General features: G+C 38.6%; 4 protein-coding genes and 1 pseudogene across 4 annotated transcripts; 2 read left to right on the top strand and 3 right to left on the bottom strand.

The window, feature by feature from the left end:
• LOC108849775 (protein NUCLEAR FUSION DEFECTIVE 4-like) lies at positions 1-2,789 on the top strand. The gene is made up of 3 exons (XM_018623377.2): positions 1-406; positions 1,192-2,129; positions 2,222-2,789. The coding sequence occupies exons 1-3, from the start codon at positions 98-100 to the stop codon at positions 2,691-2,693; spliced, it is 1,719 nt and encodes a 572-aa protein (XP_018478879.1). The 5' UTR covers positions 1-97; the 3' UTR covers positions 2,694-2,789.
• Positions 2,781-4,323, bottom strand: LOC108849772 (uncharacterized). Its single transcript, XM_018623376.2, has one exon. It carries the CDS (start codon positions 4,236-4,238, stop codon positions 2,781-2,783), a length of 1,458 nt encoding a protein of 485 aa, XP_018478878.1. The 5' UTR covers positions 4,239-4,323.
• Positions 4,324-4,759: 436 nt separating this feature from the next.
• Positions 4,760-9,458, bottom strand: LOC108851623 (disease resistance protein RPP2B). The gene is made up of 5 exons (XM_018625081.2): positions 8,905-9,458; positions 7,269-8,370; positions 6,881-7,192; positions 5,743-6,792; positions 4,760-5,660 (listed from the first exon to the last, which is right to left on the bottom strand). The coding sequence occupies exons 1-5, from the start codon at positions 9,387-9,389 to the stop codon at positions 4,932-4,934; spliced, it is 3,678 nt and encodes a 1,225-aa protein (XP_018480583.1). The 5' UTR covers positions 9,390-9,458; the 3' UTR covers positions 4,760-4,931.
• A 163-nt stretch (positions 9,459-9,621) lies between these two features.
• Positions 9,622-14,680, top strand: LOC130502645 (disease resistance protein RPP2A-like). The gene is made up of 8 exons (XM_056997398.1): positions 9,622-10,499; positions 10,580-11,654; positions 11,770-12,066; positions 12,158-12,889; positions 12,980-13,048; positions 13,142-13,224; positions 13,316-13,517; positions 13,699-14,680. The coding sequence occupies exons 1-8, from the start codon at positions 9,637-9,639 to the stop codon at positions 14,206-14,208; spliced, it is 3,831 nt and encodes a 1,276-aa protein (XP_056853378.1). The 5' UTR covers positions 9,622-9,636; the 3' UTR covers positions 14,209-14,680.
• A 2,720-nt stretch (positions 14,681-17,400) lies between these two features.
• Positions 17,401-18,730, bottom strand: LOC108851626 (WRKY transcription factor 28-like; annotated as a pseudogene).
• Positions 18,731-22,602: the final 3,872 nt, after the last annotated feature.

Raw genomic sequence — 22,602 nt, 5'->3', positions numbered from 1 at the left:
CAACCACCTCGAGTTCTCTCTACCATACAAAAAAAAAAGAAGAAAAGCAAAAAAAAAAAAAGAAACCAAAACCTCAGAGATTCGATCTTCAGCACCTATGGCGGGACAGTCGCGAAAATGGATGATTCTAGTGGCGACGATATGGATTCAGGCTTTCACCGGGACGAACTTCGATTTCTCGGCCTACTCTTCGGAACTGAAGTCGGTTCTTGGGATCTCGCAGGTGCAGCTTAACTACCTCGCCGTCGCTTCCGATCTCGGGAAGGTCTTCGGGTGGTCTTCGGGGCTTGCGCTGATGTATTTTCCGATTTGGACGGTGCTTTTCGCGGCCGCGTTTATGGGGTTCGTCGGTTATGGAGTACAATGGCTCGTCATAACTAACTTCATCTCTTTACCCTATATTTTGGTAAACTTCACTCTTCTTTCTATTTTTTTTTTCTTATCAAATATAGGAGGTAATGTGTTCATGAAAAAAATCGTTAGAAGAATATAATATAAACGTGGAGAATGTAATAGTCTACAAATTGTCTTCACTCTTTAGAAATTGAAATATTTATTTATATTCTTGCAAAATCAATCATTATTGTAAGAATAAGTATCAGGATACCAAAAGAAAAAAAAGTATCAGGATTTCACTCAACTTTTTTTCTTTCATACGTAATTATTCGATTATTTAGTTATACAGACAAGTGTGCTTAGTTGACCAAAAAAAAAGACAAGTGTGTTTAGTTGAATTGTTATTAATACAAATATTAAAATTTTGAAAGTTGATGTATAGAAAACTTATCTTGTAAAATATTTCTTAAATACAAGACATAGTTTTCTCTAATCAAAACTGCTTTTTGTTTGCTTGGAAAGTTTAGTGAGTTTTAATGATAACTCTGGTACATATTGTAGAGTTATTCATATATTTATCCATATAGTTTTGTCGCAATTCACAATTCACGATTCAATTTTTTTTTTGTCGACTTGTCCTTTCAATTTCTTGGTAAATGCAATTATTTTTTATAACTTCCATAAGGGTGGTTGGTCCAACAAGTCTTCTTCTTGGCATTTCCAGCTTGGCTGCCTTGTGTTTGATGGCTGCTTCAAAGATCAGCAATTATTTTTAAAACATGAATAAAACAATTTTATCTGCATTGTTTTCTCTGAAAAAAACCTTTTGATTAAGTCTGGCTAGCTTATGTGCAGGTGTTCCTCTGTTGCTTACTTGCTGGTCTAAGCATCTGTTGGTTCAACACAGTCTGCTTTGTCCTCTGCATCAGTAACTTCCCTGCAAACAGATCACTTGCTCTTTCCCTCACCGTCAGCTTCAACGGTGTAAGCGCTGCTCTATACACTCTCGCTTACAACGCAATCAACCCAACCTCTCCAGAGCTCTACCTTCTCTTAAACGCTCTCATCCCTCTTGTCATCTCTTTCACTGCCATCATCCCTATCCTTCGCCAACCGCCTTTCGAGCCTCTTCCACCAGATGGAGTTCGCCGTGACTCTCTCATGTTCCTAGTGCTCAACATTCTCGCCGCTTTAAACGGCGTTTACCTCCTCCTCTTCGAGTCAAACTCCTCTGATCTAACCTCTGCTCGTCTCCTCTTCGGTGGAGCAATCCTCCTCTTGATCCTCCCTTTATGCATTCCCGGTTTAGTCATCGCTCGGAGCTGGTATCATCGCACGATCCACACCAGCTTCCGCCTCGAAGGCTCCGGTTTCATTCTCGTTGATCCTGATGAGCTTGAGTTGCATAAAGGGATGCTTGCACATGAAGCCAATAGAGAAAACTACCAATTGCTGGACGATGATGTTGTGCCAAACCCGGTTAAGACTATAGCTGTGGTGGAAGAAGGTGATGCTGATGAGTCTTCTTGTTGCAAGAAGCTTGTCACAAGAGGTCAGCTCGAGCTACTGGGAATTGAGCATTCTTTGTGGCAGCTCTTAAGCAGAGCTGATTTCTGGTTCTACTATATCTCCTACTTCTGCGGTGGAACCATTGGACTTGTGTACAGTAACAACCTCGGACAGATTGCTCAGTCTTTAGGACAAAGCTCAAACACCACAACCCTTGTCACACTTTATTCCTCTTTCTCCTTCTTTGGAAGATTACTCTCCGCAACACCGGACTATATCCGAGCGTGAGTGCATTTGATCTGATCCACCTTTGAAAATTTATTAATTTATCAAGTTTATGGTTTGGTTTTGATTTGGTTTAAGTTAACTTGTGCAGGAAGGTTTATTTTGCAAGAACCGGGTGGCTAGCAATCGCGTTATTACCAACACCAATCGCGCTGTTCTTGCTAGCATCATCAGGAACCGCGTCAGCATTACAAGTGGGAACCGCTCTGATGGGTCTAAGCTCAGGATTCATATTCGCAGCAGCGGTTTCCATCACATCAGAGCTTTTTGGACCGAACAGTGTTGGAGTCAACCACAATATCTTGATCACAAACATACCAATAGGATCACTGATCTACGGTTTCTTAGCTGCACTGGTCTATGACTCGCATGGTTCGACCGGGACCAAAACCATGACCGACTCGGTCGTGTGTATGGGACGAGGTTGCTATTACATGACGTTTGTCTGGTGGGGATGCTTGTCGGTACTCGGGCTAGGTTCGAGTCTTGTCCTGTTTTTAAGAACTAGAAGAGCTTATCAACGGTTTGAACAAGCTCGGATAAGTTCAAACATTGATTCATAATGGCTTGTGTGTATATCATTATATGTAGGTTATAAACTATTAATGGACTGTTATAGATTTTATATTATCATTACAGTAGTTACTGCTTTAGGGGTATATACAAAACCTCTGTTCCTTAATACAAAGAAACAGCCTCTCATAAGCCAAAGCCATCTTACTCGCTGTAAACATCTCCGCCGCATACTCTCTACACTTCCTCCCTCTCTCAGCCAACCTCTCCACTCCTTCCGCCACCGCAACCTCCATAACCTCCGTCAAAGCCTCCACATTTGGCGCAAACATAAACCCAAACTCATCATTCACCAAAACACTCCTCTTTATGCTCGGGTACCTCGACGCCATCATCGGTTTACCACTCAGCATCGCTTCCATCAACGTCAAATCAAGCCCTTGTGGTCTTAGCGTCGGATTCACGAATATATCGATCCCGTTGTAGAAGCCCTTGAGCTCATCTGAATCTAGGGATCCTAAAACGGTAACTTTATCGCCAAGTTTCTTGTAACGTTGCTCCCATGGCCCTGATCCAGCTACCACGAGGTGAACATTAGAATGCGTTTCGATTAGTTTCGAGAAAGCTTCGAAGAGCAACGGATGTCCTTTGTCTTTGACTAATCTCCCTGCAGCTCCTAAAACAACGGCCGATGAGTTTTCTTGTAACCCTAGTTTTGACCTAAACAGAGAACGTAGCTTCTTGTCTGGTGTGAACCCGTGTTCATCGACTCCGTTGAGGATCACGTGAACCCTTTTCTCCGGGATTTGGTAAACATCTCTCAGCATTTCCCCGCAGCTGTCGCTGATTGCTATATGATGAGCGTAGTTGTGGAAGAATCTGATTTCTTCAAGTATCTTGGGAAGCACGGCACTGTATAGGCTTGCGTTGAAGCTTTGTGCCCTTGGCTCTTTTGGTTTACGGATTAGGTCTTGGTAAATGTTTGAGTGTAAGCTCGCTAGCGCGATGCCGTGCCACGTGACGTCTAGGTTTGGAACCTCTCTGGCGATCCAGTACGGTAAGGCTACGCTTTCGGAGTGAACCACGTCAAAAGGTTGTTTCTGGTTCTCTTCTTGGTAAAGCTCCCAGGCTTTGTTGTACCGCCATTTTCCGGGCTCTGCATCGCCGTGGGGGTGTATTGTCGGGTTTACGGTTTTGTTGGTTTCAAGGGAAGGGTCTAAGGGAGAGGTGAAAACGTGGACGCGGTGTCCACGGCGGGCTAAAGCAGTGTAGAGAGTGAAGGCGTGGCGTTCCATGCCGCCGGGATTGGGCCCGGTGGGCCATTTCCGGGAGAAGACCGCGAGTTTTAGAGTTTTGGGGGGAGGGTTGGTTAAGGAGAAAGCAAGGCGGTTCCAGGCGAATTGGGCGGTTTGAAGGTCGCCAGACCAAGGCGGCTGAGTTGTGTCGTGATGGGAGAAGACTGCGGTGGTGGAGGAGGAGTAAGAGGAGGCGCGGATGAGTAAGAGAGCGGGGATGGTAAAGGGGACGGTGAAGAAGAGGAAAGTGCAAAGTCTAAAATGAGAGTTAGGTTTCTTTAGTTTGGTTTGTGAATGCATTGTTTGGTGGTCTTTACAGATCTTAGGTTTGTCTTAGAAGAAAAGATACAAGTAAGTTTTTTCCTGAACGAACTTGGAGTTATAAATCAAGGGAATCAATTATCTGTTGTTGTATTTTACCAATATCAACAATTTTATACAATAAATAAAATAGTACAAAGAAACAGTCGAAACATGTGGCAAATTATAAGATGATTAACAGCTAATACTCATCTAAGAGACTAATGTTTATAGCTTGCATTCAGTAGACTTTGACGAAACACACTTTATAAAAAAATTAGGTGGGAAGTCCCCTCCCCCCACCAAAAACACGATTAAAATTATTTATGAAGACCAACCGATCGAATAAATAATAACGCACAGAATTCATTAGCAAATCAATAGAGCTGTTAAACATGTGTCAACATATTACAGCTTATGTGACACTAATAAAATATTAGTGCTAAAAGCATGATTTGTAGGCTTGATAAAGAAAACGAACACTCTGCAATCATTCAAATTACTATTCATGCATGATTGCAGTATGATTGTTTTCTTTATAAGTCTACAAATCATGCTTCTAGCATTAATAATTATTTTATAAGGTAAATTTCGTCAGTCTACTGGTACCAAAAGAAAGATTCTTTCATCAACATTATTCTCTCTTCAATTCCGTTTAACCGGTTTGATCTGAAAACATGATCGATCTCTTACTTATTTACAGAGATTAGGCTTTACTGGCTCTATGTAACTATGAACAGAACACTCAGCAAAAGAGATTTCTTCCTTTATTCTTTTCCCGTTTAGTAGCTCTTCTTCTTGTATACAGAAACGGCCTCTCTTGGACACAACAGCTTCATCTATGGCGGTTTCAGTTTCTTTTCCAGATACAGCTTTCTCGAGGCTACTCTCCTGTAATTCCTGCAATCTACAGTCATTCTCATCAGGTGCATACAGCAAGCTCATCCCACATTTAATCACCTCACAGCAATCTAGCTTTCTTTTGGACACACCATCAGTAACAAAGAACTTGAACGAGGCTGTGGTGTTGCAGCATTGGTTGAGATCATGGCTTTTCTTGGCGTGGAAACAGTTGTTGTAGCTGATGAAGACGTGATCAGAGCTGAGTTTTCTTGGTTCTTCTTCGCGGCTAGTTGATGATCCACATTGCTCTTTCCATCCTCCGAGATGACAAGTAAAGCTGACGCAATCACCTTCTTCGTTTCTGAACTTGCACTTGCATATCACTGAGAATCGGTTGGTTTTATCTTCATAGTCCTTGAATGAGACAACTACACAGAGAGAAAGTCCTATGAACTTATCGTCGCACCAGTGTGGAGGCAGGTGTGTTTCCATTGAAGATCCCATTCTCTGATGACGGAACCATAATGGCATGTCGTTTCCTGGAAAACTTACACTAGCTAAAGGTTCCGAAACTAGTCCCTGAAATGATAAAAAGAATGTTTAAGCATATGATGTAAATAATAACGTCACTAGAATAACAACAGAGTAAAAAGAGTTGGACCTTATGATTACGTTGAAGAGATACATTCCCCAGTATTTGACTCTTGAGTTGAGTGTGAGCCACAATACTTTCTTGTGCTTCTCTGTTTAGCTTAAAACAATCAGTGAAGACGAAAGTAGACTGACTCCTTTCAGCTACCACAAGAAGTGTCATCGGTTTAGCTACGGTTTCGAGTGAGATACATCCATGAGCATCCAGATACTGCAGATTTGATGGAAGCACCGGAAGAGAAACGAGCTGTTGACAATGCTTCAAGTAAAGAGACCTGAGATGATGAAGTTCCTTGATGCTTCCAGGTAGATTCTTGATATTGTTTCTGCTCAAGCATAAAGACTGCAGCAATGATAAGGAGCTAAAGTTGTCCGGCAACTTATACAGATTACAATCTGTGAGATACATGTCTGATAACCGAGAGCAGCCAGAGAAAGGCAGCAGTTCCAAACACGTGAGATCATGGACTTTAGATCCACCAAATGAAAACAGCTTGAGATTGCTCATATACATTTTTCTGGGAGTTTGTTTGATGGATGTATCATCCATGAGCAGAATCTCTAAGCTTCCCATGTCTTCATTGATGTCCGGAAAAATCTCTAGCTTTGAACATCCAGAGAGGAGCAGTTCTTTAAGAGACTTCAGCTTGCAAAGAGTGGTAGGAAGATGCATCAGCCTGGAACACTTCTTCAAGTTCAACACAGTAAGTTTCTGGAGACTTTCTATGGATTCAGGAACTCTTCTTACCGCTGTGCCATCCAAATACAGAGATTCTATGTTTTCTGAGATTGTTGGGAACTTCTTGAGTTTTGAACATCCACTGAGGATGACAAACTTCAGAGACTTCAAATTGATTCTCTTTGGAAGACTCTTGAGGTTTATGCAATCTCTGAGATTCAGTGAAACAAGACTGTCCATCTGCCGGATCGCTGAACACTTGGTTAAACTTGTGCAGCATTCAAGATTTAGTCTCTCGAGTTTACGAGCTTCCAACAAGCCATATAGATTAATCAACTCCTTTGAATAACTGAGATCGACCCACCTTAACTCTCCTGTGTTCTGCAATGTATAGACCAATAATTTAATAACCACATACAGACTTAATAAGCAATAACACTATACTATGATGATATGAGAGTTTTTGTACCTTCACATCTTCCCACAGTTGCACAATGTTGCTATAACGCAGATTAAGATCAACGAGTTTCTTCGGGTTGAAGTTCGATGGTAGATACTCCAGAGGGTACCCTTGCCAGTGGAGATACACTAGCTCATCTGGAAAGCAATCAATTCCATTGGGGAAACGTAATCTACAATCATTCTCACACCACTTGGAACAATGAGAATTGTAGAATTTGAGGAACTTAAGGTTCCACATCCTCGTGAAAACATCAGCACTTAGCTTCATGCTATCTACATTAGACATATCTAAGAAGATGCCTCTGATCTCTGCAGTGCCCTGGAAAAATAAAATGTCAATAAAAAAGCCTAATAGAAGAATCACATTCTAAGACAAATGAAACATTCTGGCTCACCGTTTTGTACTTCAGAACACGACAGATGTCTTCTTGGTCCCATAGCCGACCGCGGTTACCTGCTTCTTTGATGGATGATTCATAACCAACTTCCCTCCCCATAGTAATCAGTAAGTCATGCATTTCAAGCCGGTTATCCGAGACTGTTATCAAGCACTTGTCAATAAGGTCATTTATCAGAATAGAAGCATCAGTATGGTAAGTGCTCAGAACCCTCGAAACAAAATCCAACTTCTCTGATCTAAAGAAGCAAGCAACATCCAGAAAAATGCTCTGTTCTTCCTCACATAGCTCCTCATAGCTCACTTTCAGCACGTCGTGGATCTTCCCATCTGGTCTTCTCTGCAGCCTCTCCCATTTCAACTTCCAGTAAGACTTATCTCTCTGGCATAGATCAGAACCCAACAGCTTCAGAGCTAGTGGATGCCCTTTAGAATAATCCACGAATTTGTTTGATAAGTCCATGAGCTCCGGAGTGGGGCAGAGATTGCTAGAAAAGGCACTCAAGCAGAAAAGCGCCAGACTCTCTCTTCCGCTCAACCTGGGAACCACGTATGTTTCATTCACAACCTTCTCTAGGAGTTTCTTGTTACTTGTTGTTATAACAATCCGTGTTCCTTCTCGGTACAGATATTTTCCCGCTCCACCAATAAGAAGTCTTAGTTGATCCTCGTTAGCCACATCGTCAAGCACAATAAATAGTTTCTTGTTCCCAAGTCTACCTTTAAAGACGTCATGCGCACCTTCAGGAGCTCCAACGTCAAGATTCTCTTCATCTAATAACTTACGGAGGAGTTTCTGCTGCAAATGATCCAACCCATGGAGCTTTGACTCGTTCTGAACGTTTGCAAGAAAGCAGTAACCATCAAAGCGATTGTAGTTCTGCTTATACACACAGTCTGCAACAGTTGTCTTACCAATCCCAGCCATGCCAAGAACTCCGACGATCCGCACACAACTTGTCTCTTCAAAGTCAATTAACTTTTCCAGCTCCATCATACGTGATTCAATCCCTGGAAGACCTCTAAATTCTGATGGAGACAACTTGTTTAGCACCTTGAATGTTTCCTTGGCAATTTTGTCAACAAAGTCACACTCCGGGCTGCCACAATGCATCATCATGTCAACAAAGTAAACTTAACAATGAAACGAAAAAAGGATAAACTAATTATCTTCACAAATTGTTTTGGCTTGCATTAGAATCTACAAGAGAGGACACACCTAACTTGGCATGAATAAAGTTCCAAATCGATGGTGTATGACAATGAAATAAACAGTAAATGCTGTGAAAGATTCACAAAATTACAGACCAAGAACGTTTCTTGTTTGATTCCATACAGATCAGACTTTGTTCCCAGCGAAGATAAAGTGATCAGTAACTGATACATGTGTTATCATCTCTGTGGCAAGCTTTTAAACCGTGAACAGACAGACACTTAACCAATTATTAAACCGTATTTAAATTAAACTCAAGCCAGCATCATTCGAACAGTAAACCGAGGCTTAACCAAATATAAACGATAAACCGAGTCTGTTTCAAAAAAAAAAAACAAAACCGAGTCTCAACTAACTAGTAAACCGAAATTAAAATTACGATTTTGAACCGAAATCAATATAAACCAAAATCGTTCGTTACCTTCTCTCCGGGAGCACATAGCCGGCGATATCAGATGCAGCTCTCAGTGCTTCTTTCCACGCCGGAACCTTGTGTAGATATCCCTGGAAGATCTCTTCAGATCTTTCGAACGGAGCTCCGAATATCCCAGTCTGGTGCCTCACGTCCGACGCCGGAACTTTGTAGAAGACCGGTAAAACCACCTGATCGAAAGTCCTCTTGCAGTCCATGATCTTCGCGAGTTCCTCTAAGCACCACGCGGAGTTCGCGTAGTTCTCCGAGAATACGACGATGGAGATCTTCGATTGCTCGATTCTTTCCAGAAGCGCCGAGAGATCGTTGCCTCGCCGGAGTTCCTCATCGATGAAAGCGTCGATCCCTTTCCGGCGAAGAAAATCGAGGAGATAGCACGTGAAGGAGTGGCGCGTGTCTGAGCCTCGGAAACTGAGAAATACGTCATACTGACGGCGTGAAGGATCCGTTTTGCTGGAAGATGCAGCAGCCATGGTGGAAAAAAGGAATTCGAGGTATGAAATGAGGATAAGCACAAAAACTTTTGGGATCTTATTTTGAAAGCTATATCAACATCAATTGATAATATTCAATAAATCAAGTGGGGTTTAACAATGTTATAAAACACACAAATCAATGAGGTGGGTAGGTTAAAATGATGGACTATGAACAGTGAGTCTTCCCATTCGAAAACAAAAGTGCTAATTCCCATTTCAGAGAAATCACAACGATCAAAAATCAATGGAGATTATCTTGGAGAAATGTTTGACAACCAGCGATCTCAGTAATCTCGACACTCGTGTCTTTGCCGCCAACGAGGATGTTGCTAAGTACTTTCGCTTAGCCACCGCCGTGGTCGTCGGAGGTACTGAACAGATCCTTAGAGTAGAGGATGAGGAAGGCAAGCGATGGCAGTTCGGGTTCTCAGACCTCAACGTTAGCCAACGTTACGTCTTGACCAAAGGTTGGAGCAACTACGTTAAGGAGAAGCAGCTTGGTGTCGGAGACTTGGTTTTCTTCCAGAGTTTTTATACGGACAGCAGCAGGCTGCTCTTAATTGGCTTTAGAAGGAGCCAAGCTGCTTTGGGACAGTGTCTTGATTTAACGTCACTGGCCACATCCTCTGAGCAACTCAAGGAAGTTGAAATTCTTCCCCAGCTAAGAAGTCATGGGCATCGCGTTACAGAGCTTAACCCTGTTTTAGTGATTTCTTGTGGTGAAAATCAGGACTCCGAGGAGAGATACTTCATCAGCTACATCTCCAAAGAGTTGTGTCTCCGTGGCTTCACCCCTTTGATATATGATCTAACAAGGAGCACATTGACTGCGGGTCTGGAGATGCTACACAGCTCACGGGTTGGTGTTATCATTTTCTCGAAGAACTATGTTTGTTCTAGACAGTGCCAGGATGAATTTGTGGCAATCATGGACCATCCGAAAGCAAACAACCTTGTTCTTCTTCCAGTGTTTTTTAAAGTGGAGGTTACGGACATTAGGGGTCAAAGGGGCTCCTTTGGAAGAGCATTCTCACGACTTGAGTATTCAGTTCTGGCATCCCAAGCTCCCTATTTAACTTCCATCAATAAATATCAGTATAAGAAAGGGTATGTAATGAATCTCTTTTCTGAGTTTTCTCAGTATGGTGTGGTAAATGTCTTTGATTCCGATTGTTTTTTCTGCGCAGGGACGAGGTTTTACTTGCCAAGAATATTGTTAGAGATGTCTGTTTTCTGCTCAATCCTGACACTAACATGAACCTAAGAGGAAGGCTTCAAATGAAGAGTATATTGTCTTTACTCAATTTTTCTCAGTTCTCAGCCCCACATATTGTTGGACTTTGGGGTATGGCTGGCATAGGGAAAACTACCATCGCTAGAGAAATTTTCGGAACACAGGCTGAGAGATATGAGGTCTGCTACTTTCTGCCAGACTTCCATATAGTGTGTCAAACGAGAGGACTGAGTCATCTGCGTGATGAATTCTTCTCAAAAATCTGTGGGGAAGAAAAGGTTATTGTAGACGCATATGACACGAAACTAGGTTTCATAAGGGATAGGTTCCTTGGTAAAAAGCTCCTCATTGTTCTTGATGGTGTGAGTAATGCTAGAGATGCAGAATTTTTGGTTGGAGGGTTTGGCTGGCTTTCTGGTGGACATACACTCATCTTAACATCTCGGAATAGGCAAGTTCTGGTACAGTGTAACGCTAAAGAGATTCGCAAAATCCAGAAACTATCCGAGCCTGAATCTCTTCACCTATTCTCCCAGTTTGCCACTGAACAAAATTGGAAGGAAAGGACGTCATTAGTCACGGAGCTGGTGAACTACGCTAGTGGGATACCATTGGCTCTGTGTGCCTTAGGTTCCTCCTTACAGAATCAATGTATTAACGAAGAGAAGCAACACCTCAAAGGATTGCGTCAACATCCTTTAGTTGAGATTCAGGATGCATTCAAAATAAGTTTTAGTGTACTAGATGACAACGAGAAGAATACATTTTTAGACCTCGCATGTTTTTTCCGTGGGGAGAGAAAAGATCATGTAGTGAACATCCTTGATGGTTGCGGTTTTATTACAGATTTAGGAATCTATGGTCTCATTGATGAATCTCTCATCAGCCTTGTAGATAACAAAATAGAAATGCCCAACATTTTCCAAGACACGGGTCGATTTGTTGTTTGTCAAGAGAGTAATGAGACAGGGAAGCGTAGCAGACTGTGTGATCCTACTGACATTGTTGATGTGCTGACCAACAACTCAGTAAGTCTTAGAATATCTATCTATATATCTGTTACCTCCATTGAAACTAAGAATACTGCTTAGGTTCCTTTTTACACTTAATAATTTATGTTTCTGAATTGCCAATTTTCTTCAGGGAACAGAAGCAATTGAAGGCATATTTCTGGATGCATCTGGCTTGACAGTTGAGCTGAGTCCTACTGCTTTTGAGAAGATGTATAGACTTAGATTGCTCAAGCTCTACAGTCCTACTTCTAAAACCCATTGCAATGTATGTCTACCTCAAGGCCTTTACTCTTTACCTGATGAGCTACGTCTACTCCACTGGGAACGATATCCTCTAGGATCCTTACCTCGGAACTTCAATCCTAAAAATATTGTAGAACTGAACATGCCCTATAGCAACATGACAAAACTATGGAAGGGAACAAAGGTATGTTTTGACTTTATAGTGTTACCTGCTGCATACATTAAGTAATTAGCTTTTACTTGATGACACATTTAGTTATTTTTGTTGTAAACAGAATCTCGAGAAGCTGAAGAGGATCATTCTGAGTCACTCCCGACAGTTGACTAAATTCCCAAGGCTTTCAAAGGCCAAGAACCTTGAGCATATTGATCTTGAAGGATGTACGAGTCTGGTTAAGGTTAACTCATCTATTCTTCATCATCAAAAGCTTACTTTCTTGAGTCTGAAAGACTGTTCACGTTTGCGAAGTATGCCTGCCACGGTTCATTTAGAAGCTCTTGAAGTTCTTAATCTATCTGGCTGCTCAGAGCTCGAGGATCTTCAGGATTTCTCACCAAACCTTAGTGAGCTGTATCTCGCTGGGACTGCCATTACAAAAATGCCATCTTCAATAGGGGGTCTAACTAGACTTGTTACACTAGATCTGGAGAATCGTAATAGACTTCAGCATCTGCCACCAGAGATAAGTAACCTGAAAGCTGTGGTCAGTCTTAGGTCAAAACGCCCTGCTTCTTCCATTGATCTATCCAGCGTGGAGGATACAGCACCACCACATAAGAGATGCCGATTGAAGGGTGTTATTGAATCTGTTATTCTGAGCTTAAGAAAAAAGAAGCGAGAAAGTAGTGTCTCTAGGGTTAACGAGGAGACAGAGAAGGAAAAAGAAGTAAGAGAGAAATTGGTTGATGGTAACAACAATGACGATTTCGATCCGTTTGCTGCTTTCTGGGATGATAGGCAGAAGAGTATTCTTAAAATTCAGGAGAAACTTGAAGATCCTGATCTGGTTTTCTAAACTTCTTTCCCTGAATCTACTTAGTTTCCTTTGTGCTTGATTTCAGCTGTAAAGATAGATTTGTTTGTTTTTGTGTTTCAGTCTGAAGAAGCTTTGGTTGAGTTGCTTCAGAAACTGGAATATGTTGACATAACACTGGAAGATCTTCAGGTAATATAATTGCAACCAAATTCGTATAGAGAACACTCTTGATTCTTCGATTTTTTCATAGTTTTTGAAGTTTATGTTTTTTGGTCTCTTTAGGGAAGTAATATCGGGCGGGTTGTGAATCAAAAGCGGAGGCATCGATCGCCAATTGTTCAGAGATTAGCTCAACAGCTTATCAAGTACAATCAAATTCAGAAACTTTGTCTGCTCGAATTCAACCATCAAGAACACTATTGATTTTCCAATTCACTGTACTTTTTGTTTCTGCAGTAAATGGAAGCGAATGGTAGAAAAATTTTTAAGACTTAAGCCTGGTGATTTCCAAAGTCCGAGTTTAATAGGTAAAAGAACAGACTGCAACTCTGAATCTCAGAACAAGCATAATCCCTATCCATTTCCTCATCCAAAAGACAGGGAAACCTCTGTTCCTGAGGGTTCCTTAAACCTCAAAGGCCTCTTCCCCATACGCCCGGTAAGCCACTCATAAACTAGTGGTAACAGACGTCAATTTTCCTTTCTTTGGACTTCAACATACAACTATCCAACAGTAAACTCTTGTTTGACTTCAACCTGACGCTCGTTTTTTTCCATCTCATTGCATTCGTCTGTGTGTTTCTCATATGCTCAATTTTTTTTCTTTACTCTTTCGACAGGGAAAACCTGTGTGTGCCTCGTATTTTCACACTGGAAACTGCAGCTCCGGTTCTACTTGCATTTTTGATCACCCATCGTTGATGCCAGTCCACAAGAACACATCTTTGCCCTTGATTCAGCGATTTTCTTCTTCAATGGGAGATTCATCAAGTGACCTTGTGAACCCAGCAACTAGTAAACGAAGAATACAGAAGAACACATCTTCCATGGCTTCTGAGACAGAGCACTTGAATCAGCGAGGATTTTCTTATTCAATTGGAGATTCATCAAGTGAGCTTGTGGAAGCATCAACTAAGAAACCTCCAATACACAAGAAAACGTCGTCTCTGGTTCCACAGATGCCGTATTTCAATCCGCAAGGATTTTCTTATTCGATTGGAGATTCGTCAAGTGAGCTTGTGGAAACATCAACTATGTCTGAGGTAACACACACAAACGTTGGTAGAGACACCTCTGATTCATGGGATGATGAAGAAGACACTCAGTTTTTGAACTGGTTGCATCTATGAAGCACTTTTAAAAAAAAAAATTGATGATTCATCAAGTGAGCTTCTGGAGTCATCAATTCTTAAATCCACAATACACAAGAACCCGTCATCCATGGCATCTGAGACGCCGCTTTTGAATCCGCTAGGACTTTCTTCTTTGTTTGAAGCTTTATCAAGTGAGACGTCAACGTTGTCTGAAATAACACAAGCAACCGTTGGCAGAGACACCATTGATTTATGGTTATGTTAATGAAGGATCACTCAGTTTTGGTAGCATCCATTTTAAAACAATAGTCCAAAATTGGAGATTAACGCTTAGGTTCAACCCCTTGTGTATTAGACTGAGTTGTAAACTGGTCCGAGGAACTTAAAACCTGATGTCTTTTCTTATCTCTGCTTCTATGTGTGTATGATTTGTTCTCATACTTGATTGCTCTTAACTCTTGTCATAGAAAAAGACATCTATGCAGACCGGAGATTGGACTTTGTTGGCTCCATGTAGCTAAGATCATAACAACTCATAAAGTGCATGCTGATTTCTTCCTTTAATATTTTCCTCTTCAGTAGCTCTTTTTTTTTTTTTGAAAATATTTTTTCAGTAGCTCTTCTTCTGAGCAGAAATGGCTTATGTTGGGCACACCAAAACCTCACCTGTGGTTGCGCATTCATTTAAATACAGGCTGTATCGTACAGCTTCAAAGATATTATTACTATGTCCTTTTTGGCTTTTTTTGGTTCCATCGGTAACAGAGAATGTGTCAAAGTAGAGTTAAGAATAACGTGGAAGAACACCATAATGAGATAAAGTATCTGCTAGAGACGACTGTTGAGCAGAGCAAGGATTAAGTGTAAAGCTTTTGTCACAACAAGGGGTATAAGGATTCAGTGCCGTGGTTTGATGAGGATTGAGGGGACCATAAACATGGGGCCTCTTATAATTTTTTTTTTGCCAAAAGTACGATACATATTTAAAAAAATATTAAAAAACTAACACATAATTTTTCTTCCCTCTTTTTCAATAATTTTTTCACAAAAGTTTCATAGTCTTGATTCCTAAGTAAATCTCTTTCTATAGATATGATTGTTAGGCCATTTAGTCTTTCCTATAACATGGTTGATCGTAGATTAGACTTTGTTAACTTTGGTTTGGAAAAGCTTCTTTCAGCAGTGATCACTGAAACCAGAATCGTTAATAATTATTTGGTAAGCAATCCATGAGTTTGGATAACACTCTTCTCTTCCTTTTAAGAAGTTCAAAACTGTGAAGAGGTCTCTTGTAATCTTTTGTAATTTTGTGGCAAAGTCTTTTTTAGAACCATTAGTTCGACACACAAATCACCCCCAATAACATCAGAATGATTTCCATGCTTTAGAACAGCTTCAAGATTGGTACAAGATACCATCAAACTATCTTCACTTGCTGATTTCAGTTTATCCAAATCAAACAAAAAACAAATGTTAGTTCATACTTCTGAAATTGCTCAAAGCTTGTTTCAAAAGAATAAAGAGCTTGATCCATGATTTGAAGGAAATAAGAAATTCTGAAGTTCTCTTCTAGAGATAGATCTACAGACTCATCAACTAACTCTGATTTCTCATCAAAAAACTTTTTTCTGCACGCTTTTTCTTTGCTGGGAATATGGCTTCAATCTCCATAGCTTCTGCAATTTGTTTAACATCTGATTTTGCATTTTCAAAACCTGTCTATCTATAATTCCGAAAAAAAAAATCCGTTCAACAAGTCCTTTCAGTTGGGAAACATCTTTTTTTTTTCTTAATTATACAGGGGTATCCTGACCCCACAGAAGTGGTCCAGACTAATCACGTGTTGCCACGTGTCGGTCTCATATTCCTGACGATGTCAAAATATTAATTCTCCGGTGACCGGAACTCGAACCCTGGTAACTTTTACCTTATTGAGCTTTTTACCCTCAAGTTAATCACATTTTTGAGTGCAAACTCTTGCTTACCGTGTTAACAGCAAATAAAAGTTTATACCAAATCACCATAGACAACAAGAATTCATAATTTCCAATCCCATGCGTCTCGTTTGTAACAAGATACTCAGCAGTGCTTTGTGTACTCTATTATATAAGTTAAAGAATCTCTTATCTTTGCAGTTTAAAATCTAATTGCCTTAACACAATTAACATGACTTTCCCACCGTCTGCGATAAAGATTTCACTGTCAAACCTCCCACCTTATCTTCTAAAATTTTCCACCACTTCACTGATGATGCAAAGACATTATAAATACGCTGGATTATCCTAAAAATGAAATGGCTTCTTTCAGAAGTATATTTGCCATGTCACAAAGAGTAAGATTAAGACTGTGACAACCACATGGCGTATAAAAGGTACGTTGATGGCGTGAGTAGTGCTAGAGATGCAGAATTTTTGGTTGGAGGATTTGGCTGGCTTTCTGGTGGACATACACTCATCTTAACATCTAGGAATAGGCAAGTTCTGGTACAGTGTAACGCTAAAGAGATTTGCGAAATCCAGAAACTATCCGAGCATCAATCTCTTCACCTATTCTCCCAGTTTGCCACTGAACAAAAATGGAAGGAAAGGACGTCATTAGTCTCGGAGCTGGTGAACTACGCTAGTGGGGTACCGTTGGCTATGTTTGCCTTAGGTTCGTCCTTACAGAATCAATGTATTAACGATGAGAAGCAACATCTCAAAAGATTGCGTCAACATCCTTTAGTCGAGATTCAGGATGCATTCAAAATAAGTTTTAATGTACTAGATGACAACGAGAAGAATACATTTTTGGACCTCGCGATGCATTCAAAATAAGTTTAATGTATTCAGATTCATTTGATACAACTTTTTGTTTATTTGTTGAAAGCATGACGACGGATTGGAAATGTGACAGTGGTGAATGGCGGAGGACACTGGAGGAGGTTGCAGAGGACAGGGGAGTGCAGGCCGCAGAGGATACAGTTCGGAATTGTTATTGTTTTGCTTTTTTAGGTTTAGATTTGTAAACCGAGTAATGAAAACCTGTTCTGTTATGTAATTTAATTTTAGTTTGTATATCAGATTTTTATTGATAATTAATTGTTCTTTATAAATCAACTTTTATTTCTGAACCAATTCTAATTTATAAACAGATTTCAGTAATTATAATCTGTACTGAGATATTTTAATTTATATTTTTTAGCTATCAGTAAGAAAATTATTAATAAAACATTTTTTGGTTGTTCCTTAATACTGTGACAAAGTAGTTACTATGTAAAGACTTACTAATTATGTATCTAAAAGTCGCTGATATGCAACTGTGAATAGGCGTCATAATATAGTTGCAAATGAGCGTTTGTGACCCTTTGTAGTTGCATACTTCACTAACACTATATTTGTGACTATTTTGTGACCGTTTTGGTGGTGACAAAAAGTCTGTTTTCTTGTAGTGAATTCGTGATATAGGAAAAACATAGGAAAGCCTTATCTAAACTTAATTTGTAATCATTCTCCTATATATAGTAGCCGCGGCGGAACTTCCCCGGAGGTTAGACAGAATCTGACGGATGGTTGTGTCGACCCTCGTACGTTGTAATAAAAATCGTTGGATCTTCGACCGCTTTCTCCACTCGTTTCTTCACGTTACACCTTTGCGTCGTGCATCTATAGTAACTCCTGTTTACGTTTTCGTTTACATTTGCAATTGTTAGTTTCTAAACTATTTTTTATCTAAAAGTATAAAATTAAATTACCTTGGGTAAGGGCTGGTTTTGACGGCCTTTCGGCCGTATATTCTCCATCTATAACCATCTACAATATGACCAGCCTGGCTTTTAACCATAACCGAGACTCGTGGCTCTCTTTGTTTCTTCTCTTCGTTCTTTTTCGCTTTCCCTCTGAAACTATACATTATAAAATTACTACAACATACTAGACTAGATTGCTAAATGAGGGATCATTTGATATTTCATAATATAATTCTTATATAAATGACTTACACTTTTTTGGAACTTTGATTTTCTTCACCTCCATCTTCAGCTAACTTTCTTTTCCTCCGACTTGTACTGGAATCTTCACCAGGATGATTAGCCTCGCTATAGGAAGAGGGTGCAGAAACCCTAGTTGGAGTCTCACCGATCGAAGAGTTGAAAACCTCTGAAGAAGTAGGAGAAATACCAAAAATTTTCTGAAGTAGAGATTGGTACGCTCCTGGAGAGATTTGGAGGCAATCAGTGGAGGAGTAGGAAGATGGATCGAAAACATTGTTTCCATAAGATGACGAGGCTGAAGTAGGCAGATTCATAATTTCACACAAAGAGAAGGATGAAGCGAATTGGTAGTTGTAGAAATCTTTGGTTTCATTAGACATGGTGAAGAACAATGAAGAGAGAAAGCCAAAAAAAAGAGGTGAACAGAAGAAAAGAGAAGAAAAGATTTTTAGGTTTGGGATTGGATATTTTCTCTATGGGTTCGAGATTGGTGTTTGGACTTTAATTGGGTCTTCGTCTCTCTTTCTCGTATTTATGCATTTTGAAACTCAAAAAAGAGGATGAGAGAAAAAGAGAGTGACGAATTACAAATTTTTGGCTTAATTTGATTCGGAAAAGAGTTAATTAAGTAAAGCTTTAAGGATATAATTCAATGGTACGTGAGTGAATCCATAATCGTGTTAATACTTTTATCTTCCTCTATTAATTTAGTATTTAACTTTTCTCAAAAGTAAATACTAAATTGTTCTCTATTATTATTTCTATGCAATACATACGCGCAAGGAAACAACGCTAACTCCGACAAAAGTTTCCTGGAAATTTCTAGGAAACCTAGGATTCATCGGAAGATTTGTTTCTACTTTATGAGAAATTACCAATTTCATCGGAAACTTCTAGGAAACCTATGATGAACAAAAAATTTCAGAATTTCGTCAAAATAGATAGTCGGAATGTTGTGGGCACCCAAAACGATGCCAAAGTTTGTCGGAAATTTGTAGGACCTTTTCGACAAAAAGAATTTTCTTGGAAACTTCTTGCTAACAGAATGTTCTCGGGTTGTACCGACGTGTGAGACTTCTCGGTATTTAGCCAGAAAATATTATCGGAAAATAGACAGTGTTTTTTTTTTTGAAACTTAATAGACAGTGTTAAAGTAGATTATATGTGTTGACGTTAGATCTATGTTCCAATGAAGCTCCGTTAAGACTATCATCCAGGAACGGATCTAGAAATATTTTTAATTCGGGGCACCATATTATAAACAATAACATTTTTTTTCTGATGGAGGCACTTTTAATAATTTCTTCACTAAAATAATAAATTAATGATATTTGATAAATTAAATTAAAATATTAAAGAAAAAATAAAAACCAGTGAAGGGCACGTGCCCCATACCGTTGCACCTTCATCCGCCCCTGCTATCATCGACACTTTCGGAAGTTATGTGTTTATATAGTGCTGGGTTTGCGGATCGAACCGCCCTACTGTGGGTTGAATCATATTTTTGATTAAAAAAAATTTGACCGGTTTGACCTGCGAGTAAAAAAATTGTACCCGCACCACCCCATTTAAATTAAAAGATAATCTGCGGGTAATATTAAAAACAATAAAAATAATTATTTTATATTTCTATTAATGTATTCTTTAAAATAATATATCTTAATTAAATTTTTATTTATATTCGTAATTTTAATTATTTTTTATAAGAAAATCATTTATTTTCTTTAAAACTTTATTTTTAAAATTTTACGGGTTCGTGGGTACTCGCAGTTTAAATTCTACCAATTCGCATCCGCCTCGCATAAAATATATTTGACCCGCACCTACACCCACTCTGCATATCTTTCAAATATGTTGACTCGTATCTGCCCCATAGCGGATCAAATGGAACGGAATCCGCCCAGAAGAATCAAATCATCGCCCAAAAGCAAGAAATGGAACGGAATCCGCGGATAAAGAATTAAATTCCCAGGCCTATGTTTGTACACAGATCTGTATTAAATAATAATGTGTATATATTATAATATATAACCTCTAATAGTGGGGTGGGTTAGTCTTCTTGAGTAACCCGCTAAAAGTATTCGGTGGATTCACCTTTATTTTTACCGAAACTGATTTGCACTCAATGCTTCATTTCTCTTGTACGAAGAATTTAATTGATGTTCATTTACTGGTGGATTCATCAGGCTCTTTTTCATTTTCATCATCTCTAGCATCCTTTTTCTTGGAGAAGCGAACCATATTACCACTCCTCTCATCTTTGAGAAATGTTTCCCCTCCAAACACTAAATGGAGTTGTGTATCTTTATCCATAACCATTTTGTCATCTTGTGTAGCGGTCCGTTTGGGGCCTGAAGATGCAACGGATATTGTCTCGATGATATTCCGAGGTGCGGATTGGATCTTAACGTCACGATTCAAAGTGACTAAATCTCAAGTCTCCGGCGCTGTCGTGATACTTGTTTCGACGCACTCGAGCATTGCTTCGAGTTCGCTGTCATTCTATCTTAGAGGTTTCTCTACTTTTATGTTGTATGTTTTTGTGTTAGTCTTTGTTGGAGTTTGGTTAAATTCCTTCTTTATTTGTAGTTCGAATGTTTGAAGTTTTAATGGAAGTTGTGTTTCAAAAAAAAAAAAATTTCAATTTTTAATTTACATGTGGTTATCAATTATGTGTATGGTTTACATCTGTTGCATGCCTCGAAACATATTGTGGAATATTTTAAGATAATATATTTTTTATCTTTATTCTACTTTTACTTGGTCTTTAAATTTCATTTAAAACAAAAGTACCAATAAAATATAACCTTTAATTTTTTAAAGTTATTTAAATTTCTATGTCACTGATATAATAAGTAAACCTATTTTTTTAAGTTTTTTTTTGTTTTTAGGGATTAATAAATGCATGTACTAAATCTATATTAAACTAACAAAATATAGTATAATTTTTATTGGAGAACTGGTACAAGGAATTTAAAACCTGATGTCTTTTTTTTTTGGTTCAAACCTGATGTCTTTTCTTATCTCAGCTTCTATGTGTGTATGATTTGTTCGCATACTTGATTGCTTTTAACTCTTTTCATAGAAAAAATATCTCTGCAGACCGGAGACTGGACTTTGTTGGCTCCATGTAGCTAAGATCATAACAACTCATAAAATGCATGCTGATTTCTTCCTTTAATATTTTCCTCTTCAGTAGCTCTTTTTTTTTTGAAAATATTTTTTCAGTAGCTCTTCTTCTGAGCAGAAATGGCTTATGTTGGGCACACCAATATCCTCACCTGTGGTTGCGCATTCATTTTGATCTGTTTGTTTTGCAGATACAGGCTGTATCGTACAGCTTCAAAGATATTATTACTATGTCCCTTTTGGCTTTTTTTTTGGTTCCATGGGTAACAGAGAATGTGTCAGTGTAGATTTAGAATAATGTGGAAGAACACCATAATGAGATAAAGTATCTGCTAGAGACGACTGTTGAAGCAGAGCAAGGGGTATAAGGATTCAGTGCCGTGAGAAGGTTTGATGAGGGCTTGAGGCGACTATAAATATGGCGCCTCTTATAATTTTTTTTTTGTCAAAAGTATAATATATATTTAAAAACATATTAAAAACTAACATAATAACTTGAAAAAACTAAGACATAATTTTTCTTCTCTTTTTCTAATAAATTGTTTCACAAAAGTTTCATAATCTTGACAAGGATTCGACGGGCGGGTAATTAACCAAAATAGTTATATTTGGACAAAATAATTACATATCTAAATATATTATCAATTTAATGAGTATTTTAAAATATTAAGTTTATTTTAAATTAAAATGATATTAACATTCTCCATCTATATTTTGTTATTCTGCTTATAGATCATGTTTATCTTACCATTGAAAAATGTTTAGCAATATATAATAGTTTCATATGTTTTTAATATTGAGTCTACTTTAATTATGGTAGTTATGATAATAAGTAAAATATTCCGTGCATATTTTTTTACTTGTATTAATGGTTTTTTTGTGCTATGCACGGAATATTAGTTTTTAATGAAAATTTTGTCAACATTATTTATAATATTAATGTTTATATTGTAAATCACTTGTGTAGTTGCTTATTTTAGATAAACTCTTGTTCTTTTTCTTTTGGGTCAGTAGTACCGAGCATATAGTTTTGGAGATGGAAAATTATGTTATGGACAGTGGGTTTTTACCTTTATAGTTGAGCTATATTGACAATTTACTTGTGGTTGTTTTCTATTTGGTTCCTTTATATTCATTAAATATTTTATTCTTTAAATACTTAATTATGATTTAATAAATTATTTTTGTATTGTCTTGCTCAAAGTATACATATATAGTACTTTTGAAAAGTATTGTAATGTAACAAATAAATTGTTTAGAGAAGCTTTAAAAGTTATAGATAAATTGTTTTGGTTGTATATGTACTTATTTTAATAATTCGGTAATGAGTC

This window comes from Raphanus sativus, unplaced genomic scaffold (assembly GCF_000801105.2).
Source record: "Raphanus sativus cultivar WK10039 unplaced genomic scaffold, ASM80110v3 Scaffold0628, whole genome shotgun sequence".
Taxonomy (NCBI): domain Eukaryota; kingdom Viridiplantae; phylum Streptophyta; class Magnoliopsida; order Brassicales; family Brassicaceae; genus Raphanus; species Raphanus sativus.
This window is presented reverse-complemented; position numbering and strand designations above follow the sequence as displayed.

What these genes read in the sequence shown, in the direction of transcription:
- LOC108849775 (XM_018623377.2), top strand. Translation starts at nt 98, where the DNA reads ATGGCGGGACAGTCGCGAAAATGGATGATTCTAGTGGCGACGATATGG. An exon ending in TCTCTTTACCCTATATTTTG is followed by an intron (nt 407 to 1,191) that starts GTAAACTTCACT and finishes GCTTATGTGCAG; the next exon opens with GTGTTCCTCTGTTGCTTACT. An exon ending in ACACCGGACTATATCCGAGC is followed by an intron (nt 2,130 to 2,221) that starts GTGAGTGCATTT and finishes TAACTTGTGCAG; the next exon opens with GAAGGTTTATTTTGCAAGAA.
- LOC108849772 (XM_018623376.2), bottom strand. Translation starts at nt 4,238, where the DNA reads ATGCATTCACAAACCAAACTAAAGAAACCTAACTCTCATTTTAGACTT.
- LOC108851623 (XM_018625081.2), bottom strand. Translation starts at nt 9,389, where the DNA reads ATGGCTGCTGCATCTTCCAGCAAAACGGATCCTTCACGCCGTCAGTAT. An exon ending in GTGTTCTGAAGTACAAAACG is followed by an intron (nt 7,193 to 7,268) that starts GTGAGCCAGAAT and finishes TTATTTTTCCAG; the next exon opens with GGCACTGCAGAGATCAGAGG. An exon ending in CTCTTCAACGTAATCATAAG is followed by an intron (nt 5,661 to 5,742) that starts GTCCAACTCTTT and finishes TTATCATTTCAG; the next exon opens with GGACTAGTTTCGGAACCTTT.
- LOC130502645 (XM_056997398.1), top strand. Translation starts at nt 9,637, where the DNA reads ATGGAGATTATCTTGGAGAAATGTTTGACAACCAGCGATCTCAGTAAT. An exon ending in ATGTGCTGACCAACAACTCA is followed by an intron (nt 11,655 to 11,769) that starts GTAAGTCTTAGA and finishes AATTTTCTTCAG; the next exon opens with GGAACAGAAGCAATTGAAGG. An exon ending in GCCTCTTCCCCATACGCCCG is followed by an intron (nt 13,518 to 13,698) that starts GTAAGCCACTCA and finishes CTCTTTCGACAG; the next exon opens with GGAAAACCTGTGTGTGCCTC.